Here is a 10028-nt window from a genome sequence, read left to right on the forward strand (position 1 = left end):
TTTGACTCCAGTATTCTTTCCTGCCATGGCAGGGGGTCGGACTAGATGATCTGCTCAGGTCCCTTCCGACCCTAGAAACTATGAAACTAGTGGGAAACTGGGCTTTCAGAAATTGGCACTCAAAAATACTGTGCACTGTGCAAAACGGGCCCTATTCAATTCGGATTCAGCCCAAATCAGGGACAGCAATTCAATTCATTGATTCGGATCACTGTCCCTGACTCAATTCAGCCAAATCCAAAGATTTGATGCTGATTCAGAGAATCAGATATTCAGACATAGACACAATTTTAAAAGTTTTTTCTACATACCCTGAGGTACCAGCGCAGCTTGTGATCGCTGCAATGCTGGGGCACGTGGAACATCCTATAGGAATGCAGGGGAGCCCTCCACATGCTTGGTGGCAAGCCCGAAAGTGAAATGGAAATACTTCCGGTCTACTTCTGGGTCTGCCGGGGAGCATGCTGGGGGGCACCCCTGTGCCTCCCCGGCTCAGCAATCAGCTGCAGAGGGACCCCGGGTGCCCCCCACCCCCCGACCCAGGAGGCACCAGTCATTGAGCTGGGGAAGCGTGGGGGGTTGTCCCCTCCCCACCCCCGTACACTCCACAGCAGACCCAGAAGTGGACCAGATGTGCTTCTGGTCCACTTCCATGTCTGCTGCTAAGCACACTGGGAAGCCCCCTGTGCTTCTGTGGGATACTCCATGCATCCCAGCACTCACAAGCCCCTGCTACCTAGAGGTATGAAGAAAAAACATTTAAAGCTGTGTCTACGTCTGAATCTCCAAATCAATTCAGAGAGCTCCAATTAGATCTAGAGAGATTAAAGGGTCCTCTGATTCGATTTGGATTCAGAGTTTCAGCCACCGAAATGGGATGAATCTCCACTAAACCAAATCAGGGATCAAAGCTTCATACAACCCTACTGTGCACCAGACCTGAACTTTGTCTTGTGGTTTGAAATTGAAATCCAGTATAAGATTTGTAGGCAGCCCCTATTTACTTTTTTAATGGACATTATGAAGTCCCTGAATATAAATGTCCTCACGACTTCAGAGAGGTTGAAAATTAGATCCAGAGCCAAAGTTTCTGGCAGATGCCCACCCTTTTCCCTTATTCCCTCAATGCCACTTACCTTAGTAGTTTTAAGCTTTTTCTCATACTGAAGCCGTTCATTGTCCATTTCTCCCACTTTTAATTGTAATTCATGGATTTCTTGAATCAAACCCTGAGTAAAAGGGAAAAAAAGAAAAAAAACCAAGAAATTAAACAAGCAATGCAGAGCGACTGCTAAAAAGCCATGCAGCACTAGGAAAGTAAAACCAGAGCAAGAAAGAGAACCCCATACCCAGTCTGCCCAAAGTAAAGATTAGGTCAGGTCAAATATTCAAAGCATCTCAGAGTTTAATGGATATCCATGGGCCCCAATTCTCAATTCTTCTCTTCCTGAACTGCATAAAGAAGAAGGAAAGGAAGCTTTAAGCCACAATTGTGCTTCCTACATGTTGGGACACAACCCTCTTTCGTTGCTGAGTGGAACAAGGCTTTTGCCACCACCTAGAAATTGGCAGAAGACATGTAGCCCAATCCCACATTTAGCCAGCTGCCAAGATTTGAGAATTGAAAAACAAAATCCATGGACTCCCCAGAGTTTCCTCCTTAAAAACACCCAAAAAAAGGCATGCAGGTCACAATTAGCTAATTTATCAGCTTCTAAATCAGGCAGTGGGCTGGATTCTCCAGTGTCTTGCACCTTCCATAATCTCATATAGCCACACAAAGTCATTGGACATGCACATAAAACATTAACATTCACCTTGGTATTTTATGTCCATTTTTTACAGAGATGAAAAACAAAGAAGTGGGGAACTTCTCCCAGGTCAGTATCAATCTCTGTGAAATTAGGTTTTGTTTCTCAGGTCTAATGTGTCTAATACATACATGTCTACATCTAATTTATAGATGGTAAAATATTCATCAGTCAGCAAACTACACAAAAAAAATCATATGCTGACCTGTGATGGCCAAAACCAAAAGGCTTAACGAGCAACTTATAGCAAAATAAATTTGCTTTTAGAAGGTGTCTGAAAATATAGCCTAAAATAAACCTTATGAAATTGCTTCCTGTAAACGTTTCCTGCCTGTCTGGAGTATAACCGTAAAGAATATAACTGTTTGCACTGATCATGAGACAGACATAAGATTTTAAAAAGTAGAACTAAAGAATAACTACAGATTTAGCTGATCCAATAATTTTTTGCTTAGAGTCAGTAAAAATTAACGAACATAACCACAAGGTATAATTAACATTAGTGAGTTGAACTTGAGTGAGAACATGCTAATCTCAAACCCCAAAAGTTGTGTGGTGTGATTTGCTTATTGGGTAAAGCCAAACTTGGGCAGTAACTTATTATCATACTTTCTAACACCTTTTAACCCCATAGGGTAACAGCTATAGAGTAAGACTGTGAGTGGCTCTAAAGCCAACAGATTAGCATAAACAAGATATAAAAGAACACACACGTTAAGTGACCAGCAGGAAGGACAGAATAGAATAGTCATTGCTGTCCCATGCCCCCAGATCCCTTACTCTCAACATGAGTAAGAGCCAAATCCTGACTGAGGGACCTTCCCCGGTATTCTCTGACAGCATGGATCGGGAGGGCCTGACTTTGCTGAATCAATTTGACGTGTACCTGACACTGAGGGACTATTGATAAGTTACTAACCAAGTGGGAACTCTTTGTTAATTTGTCTGTCTGTTTTTATTATCTCTGCCAATTTTTAACTTGTATTGTTATCTTGTCTGTTTATTAGCTTAACCTTTTTATTAACTGCTGTATGTGCAAACTATACCTTTCGCTGTTATAAGTAAAATTCATTTTTACTGTCATAAGTAAAACTTGTTATTGCTTCCTTCCCAACATCACCTCCTCGATCCCCACCAAATAGCGCAGTGGCTGATACAGTTGCAGTACCTGCAACTAAACTGATAAATTCACAGTGCCCAGCTGGCCTGTGACACTGACTTCATAAATGTGAACATACAAGCAAATTACATTTAACTGGGACTATATAATATGATAAAGTAAAACTATTATCAGCATATACCAAGAAAAAGACTCTACAACGTGGCTTCAAACTACAAGGACTTTCAAGTTAGACAACATTGCAACTGATTCGACAAGGCAACTACTACCAAAAAGCAAAGTATTCCAAAGCCCAGTGCTGTGTATATCAGATTTTTTTTAAAAAGCAAGTTGGAAATCCTGTCCATTTTATGAACTTCCCACATACTTCAGAACAAAGTTTCAAGGTAGTATTACCACCATTAAAACATCTCCATTTTACTGATAGGCAAGTACAGCAGAGATGAAGAGAAAGGGACTTATCCAAGCCAGGCAGAAATTGTGTGGCACAGCCAGAATGTGAATGCAAGGGTCCTGAATCCTGTCCACTCTGAACCACAAGACTGTCCCGCTCAGATGTGCATCCAGCTGGCCTGCCATCTCACTAACTGACAAGAAAGTAAAGGTGTACCTCCCCTATATCTGCAATCCCTACTGGATTATAAAAATATACTACAATAGTAGTACAATAGGAAAACCAAGTCAAAGGGCATGGAAGAGAAATGAAGAGCACTATTTGGATTCTCTGACTTCCCTGATACAGAACCCACACCATTGAACAAAATGTTTCTCCTGTTACAGTAAGTGCAACATGGTTTACTGAAGAACAATAAAAAGCACTGAACTTCCTGCTTGGCAGGGGAAAATTTACCAGGGGGCTGTGGTTTTCTCACAAATCCAAATGAAATGTAATAAATTATACACGATGAGTATAATCTGTAGTTGACATGCTGATCCCCAACCTGGCATTACATTTTGGCAAAAAGTGAATCTAAAAGATCCACTGCCACTATAGTAATACGGTTTCATTTGAGAACTGTTCAAAAACAGTGCCTTCAGTTTTTATGCAGCCTTGAAGAAAACACTCAAAAGGAAGAATCATCTTTTAAGCCCCAGTATGGTAGTATAATGCTTAGTTTTACCAGTCTGCATACAAAGGTACTATAATCTAATTTTACCCATACCAACCAATGGCACAAATATACATGCAATAAGAGGCCCATCAATCCTGAGACCTGGAACCAGCCAGCCTGGGCATTCTAGAGCCATTCACGCATGGTTGGAGACATTCTCCAAGCCAGCCTTGCTCTAGACTCCCTGCCTACCCAGTTCACTGCCCTGTACTGGAGCAGGTGTCTGATGATCATGAAGACCACAGTACAGCAATAAAATGGCTGCCAAGACCAAAAGTGCTTGGATATGATGAAAAAAAGCCATTTTCATGCTCTTCCCAGTCTATCAAGAAGTAGGAAGTATTCCAAATACATCAAAAAGAGTAGGGGTGGGGAGTGGAGTAGGGGTGGAGGTAGGGGAGATGTTGAGGGAGTCTTGCCAATTTTTCTTACCCCATACCAGGACTGCAACTGAACTGAGGCCATCCTGCTGGTCACTGGATTCTCCTAGCAACTGGAGGACAAATTAAATACAAATAAAAATGGACCTCAGCTGGTTCAGTTTCTAGGTTCTAGGAACTACATGAACGCTTTACGTAGCTTCATTTCGAAGACAATGGAACATGCCATGTTCCTGCTAAACAAGAACTCATACTTATTTATGCAACTGGGATTGAGAAGTCTTCCATAAAACTTGTTATATAAAACAGCCTTCATTCTCCCTTCATTTACTTTCAAAAAGGTACAGTTGATTTAATGATCAGTATTCTTAGCTGCACTCCATGCATGTTCAAGTACATCTAGAAAGATAATTAAAAGGAAAAATTCTGCTAATGATAATGAATGCTGATGCACACCTCTATGGCTTGGTCACAGCTGGCACTTCCTCACTGATCTAACTAGAGACTGTGGGGGACATGAAAGAGCATGTCAGTTGTTTTATAAATATGCATGTTGAGGGATGTCAATGTCTGGAATTAAAATGCACGAAGCTGTATGTTGCCAATGACAAACATTAAGGATCTTTTTAAAAATCCTTGCCCACAGGCATCACATTTATATTTTGCTGTGATGTTATCCTACCATTTTATCACTTAAACTATTTGTACACGAAAATTTTGGGCAGGTGCACAATGTGTGGGGGGAAGCAAGAACACCAGCTCTTATGTAAAATCTCACGTGAAAAAAGACAAACACTTCTTCCTAACAAAAGGAGTTGATGAAAAGAATTTACTTTAATGGTACTGCTAATATTGACTAACAGAGAGACTATTACTGTAACCCAAACATTTTCTCTGCCCTTCCCCTCCAATTATAGTGACTCTGCCTTGTTGAGGCATATCTGAAATTAGTCTGGAAACTCCTCAGGCTAAGAACCATGTTTTGTCTTTTCTTTAATTAAGTGCACTGCACATATTTTGGGGTTGTATAAATTAGTATCATAGTCATTAAAAACACTGCACAACTACTGCCCCAGGCCTAAGAGAATTAAAGGGCATCTTTAACCATTCTTCAAAAATATATTGTGAAGGCTCTGCTTGACAAATTTTCTATTTATCTCCTGCCAAAGTGTGTTATGTACATTATTATACTGCAAATGACATTCCCCACTGAGCTTTTTCTGGCATAGATGTCAAGGTTGCTAATTGTCAGTAAATTTACTCTAAGAAAAAAAATAGCTTAAAAAGGCCTATCAATAAAATCTGTAAAATTTTAGCTGTCAGTAAAAACACTAAACAGCCATAACTTGACTGAAGCTCTAATACTAGAGCACAGCATACCACCTAGTTTTTGAGTGGGAGCACAGCAACCTTCAAGGAGCAGTCTCTCAGCCATGGGCTGCTGCATCCCAGGTTGCCTATAATATTACTGGCAAGAAGACTTCTTTGGAGGGTCTGTGCTGGGGTGAGGGGGGAGCAGAGCTGATGGGAATAAGGCTGGGGTGGGAGAGGAAGCATGGTGCAAGGTGCAGCCAGGGAACATCAGGGTGTAGGAGTGAGAAATAGGGACGGGGGAGCGGGGGAAGGGCAGCACAGCTTAAAACCATCACTGCAGTCCAACAGGGTTGCAACCCAAGAATTTTCATTATTGAAAACTTTTTACTGACAGCCAAAATCTTGTTACCTTTTTTTTTTTAGACTGTGGTTGATGTTAAATCCAGCCCTTCTAACTGGGACCTGGCAACAGTGTAGGGCCTGGCAGAAGAGTTATATTTACGTTATGTAAAACATCAGTGAAAGCATGTGTCAGCAAAAAAGTCTGGATATCAACAACATTTTTTGTTACTGGCAATCTGCAAGCTTTATTCGGTTGGCAACCTTGTCAAAAGTCCACTAAGTTTATATAAGACCTGCCATCACCAGCCAAGGGCCAGATCACATCCCTGAACACAGAAGGATGAAATGAGCATAAGCAACTCTCTCGGTCTTTGTTGTCATTTGCCTTATGCAGGGTGAGCTACAATCCTGGGGTTTTGCACTTGTTAGCTCTGCTCCCCTCATCTGCACTACACAGTGATTTGCTATTAGCATTGAGGACAGTAATTATTGTTGTGTTAGTAGCAGAAAAAAGGAGGGTGGTGTGGTCACTACTGTGGACAGGTGCTCAGATTCAAATCTGTCATTTATTCCCTGTTGGATACTGACAAGTCACTTAATGTACATTGAAGCTGATATTTAAGGTTGACCTTACAGTCTCCTTCCTGGGCTTGGGAAACCTAGCAGCCTGCCCGGGCAGCCCCTGCCCCATGCATCATCCCCACCACTTTCTCTGGCCAACAGCACACCCAGCCACCCCCCCCCCGCCTCTCCACCCTGCCCCAGGAGCAAGCCAGCCCTCTCCCAGTTGGCCCCAGGCATCCTGCCAGCTGCAGGAGCACGCTGAAGGCAGGAGCAGTGAGAGGCCGATCCTTTTTTTCCTGCAGAGCCTGCCCACCTCCCACAGCCAAGGGGAGAACTGACAAATGGCTGCCACATTTCAAGTTGCAATCTTGCAAACTAAACTGCACTGGGATGTAGTTTAGCTTGCAGCAATGCAAACTCATTTAAAACCCTGCAAACGTGTGTACACGTACTGTGTGACACCATTAAGCCACACAAAGATAAATTTTCATCATGTGTACCAGCACCCAAGCAGGGCCGTCCCTAGTGGGGGGCTGTATTGGGCTGACTACCCAGGGCACCATGCTTTGGGGGACCCTACAGAGTGGGGTGGAGCTGTAGCAGCACAGAGCCAGGCAGAGCAGCAGCTCCACATCCAGCCACTCACTACTGTGGCAGAAGGCCACCTCTGTTTCTCCCCAAAAACTCTGCTCTATGACAATTTGGTTAGGATGGGCCCTGCAGAGGGTACACACCTTACCCTATCTCTTTAGGTAACCTGAGCCAGAAACATTCCTGAGGGAGGGGGGAAACCTTCTCCCTCTGCCTACACAACTGGCATCACATACCTGGGTGAGAGGCTTTAGCTCCCTGGGGAGCTAGGAACTGCCAGTCTGCCCAGCAACTAGTGATGCATTTCAAACTGGTTGGCTGACAGCCAACAAGTGCTGGCCTCCATTGGACCAGGTAAATGAAGTCATAAGGGCTATAGTAAGTTAAGGACTGCACAGGAGGAGGCAGCAACAACCATGAAGAAGTCTCAGAGAGAAGAGCTGGAACACCTGAAACTTGCTCTCTCTCTCAAAATTCATGATCAAGGAACTGCAGGCCTCCAGAGGGAATCTCCACCTGCCTCTGAATGATACTTGTGAGTAAGCTACCTGAGATCTAACTAGATATATAGTTTGCAGTAACACAGATGTGTGATCAAAGGCTTATCCAGCCATGCCAGTTTGCTCTACCCTGTCCCCTATTGCAACCCTACCCCTTGTAACCAATAAAGTTCTCCTTTGTACCTAGCATGGGAGTGGGTTTAGACTATGCCTTGGGATCCCCTTGGTTCAGCTGACTAAGGGAGACCACTACTGGTGCTTCCCACTGAGGGAAGCATCCCAAGTTCTTGAAGTGAATCAAGTACCCTCGAGGGCTACTAGGCCTGTGTTTCCCAGGGTACACAGACCCAGAATCAGGTCCATCCCTGGGTGGTGGCAGTGGTTGTGCTCCAGGAAGGCCAGATGTAAAGTGCCCCCAGGGAGGCACTTGGAACCTGAAAGGTGGTTGGGTGCAGTGAGGTGGGTGGCTCAGCGCAGGAGTGCCCCCTACTGGCCCGCCACATCTACCACCCGCCTCCTCCCAATATCGGCGGCATCTTCTTCGGGTCCAAGGCCCAGATCAGAGTGGGGGCAGGGCCCCGCACCCTGCTCGGGTCAGCTCTGCACCTGAACATGCTTTTTTCTTAAGTCTGGTCCTACAAATCATCTGATGAAGTCAGCTACTTCTTATGAAAACTTAGGCATCTCTGACGTACAAATCTATCCTGCCTGACTTTAGACTCCCTAAGAAGTCTCCCAGATCCCCGTGCAAAGTGTGTTGCAGGAGGGCTAGAAGTCAAGAAACTGTGGGATTGCTGCTGGCATACTTCCTGTGCTCAAGGCCTGCAGCATCAGCATAATATCCAGAAAGGAGACACAGCAGAAAGGAGACATGCAGAAGCAAAACTAACCCTACACCCTGAAATTCAGCAGAGCAGCTGATAACCCACACCCAGGAAAAAGCCAACCTGCTTAATGGGTACTTTGTGTCAGTCTTTCATCAGCCCAAAGGGACCGCCCTGCCTAGCATGATGCGGGACAACCAGGGTGAGGGTGTATTTATACACAGCTTCAGTGTAGACCTTGTAAAGGAACACCTCAAGAGGATGGACATCTTCAGGTCCACTGGTCCTGACAGATTACACTCTAGAGTACTCAAGGAGCTGGCAGGTGTCATAGCCCAACCACTGGCAAAAATATTCGAAAACTCATGGCACTCAGGTGAAGTACCTGAAGACTGGAAGAAGGCCAATGTGAAGGCCATCTTCAAGAAAGGGCAGAAAGTAGATCCTGGGAATGACAGGCCAATCAGCTTGACCTCAATCCCTGGTAAGATTCTGGAGAAAATTATCAAAGAGACCCTTCTTTATAAGCTGGTCGATGGCAACATCCTGAGGGACAGCCAGCATGGCTTTGTCACGGGTAGGTCTTACCTAACCAATCTCATCTCCTTCTATGATCAAGTGACATATCACCTGGACAAGGGAGAAGAGATTGACATCATATATCCAGACTTTAAACAAGCCTTTGATGTGGTGTCCCATGATCTCCTCAGGGAAAAACTGGCCAACTGCGGCCTTGGCTACACCACAGCCCGATGACTGGGAAATTGGCTCCGAGGTCAGACCCAGAAAGTAATAGTCGATGGATGCGAAACATTATGGTGCCCCGTGACTAGTTCTGTCCCCCAAGGCTCTGCCCTTGGACCAATTCTCCTTAACATTTTTATCAACAAGGTGGCCACTGGTGTCAGAAGTGGACTGGCCAAGTTTGCCAATGACACTAAACTCTGGGGCATAGTGTCCACACCTGAGGATAAGCTAGGGATCCAGGCCGACTTGGGTAAGCTTAGTAAGTGGGTGGATATAAACCTGATGACGTTCAATACCGAAAAATGCAAGGTACTCCACCTTGAGGAGGGGAACCTGCAGCATGCTTATAGGCTCAGCTGTGTTACGCTCGCTAGCACCACAGCTGAAAGAGATTTGGGGGTCACGACTGACCACAAGATGAACATGAGCTACCAACATGATGTCGCAGCTGGTAAAGTGAACAAAACTCTGGCTTGCATCTATACATGCTTCTCAAGTAAATCTCAGGATGTCATCCTTCCACTGTACTCGGCCTTGGTGAGGCCGCAGCTGAAGTACTGCATCCAATTCTGGGCTCCACAATTCAAGAAGGATGTGGAGAAGCTTGAGAGAGTCCAGAGGAGAGCCACGTGCATGATCAGAGGGCAAGAGAATAGGCCTTATGATGAGAGGCTGAGAGCCATGGGACACTTCAGCCTGGCAAAGCGCAGGCTCAGGGGTGAT

At 44.7% G+C, this 10028-nt stretch overlaps 1 protein-coding gene across 8 annotated transcripts in view; it reads right to left on the bottom strand.

The window, feature by feature from the left end:
• Positions 1–10028, bottom strand: part of PPFIBP1 (PPFIA binding protein 1) — a 146076-nt gene that overhangs the window by 67093 nt on the left and 68955 nt on the right. For all 8 annotated transcript variants that reach the window (XM_019544372.1, XM_019544373.1, XM_019544371.1 and 5 more), the window contains one exon: positions 1137–1229. In XM_019544372.1, coding sequence (XP_019399917.1) covers positions 1137–1229 — 93 coding nt within the window. The remainder of the gene's footprint in view (positions 1–1136; positions 1230–10028) is intronic.

The sequence above is a fragment of the Crocodylus porosus genome, unplaced genomic scaffold, assembly GCF_001723895.1.
Source record: "Crocodylus porosus isolate Cpor-Errol unplaced genomic scaffold, CroPor_comp1, whole genome shotgun sequence".
In the NCBI taxonomy this organism is placed as follows: domain Eukaryota; kingdom Metazoa; phylum Chordata; order Crocodylia; family Crocodylidae; genus Crocodylus; species Crocodylus porosus.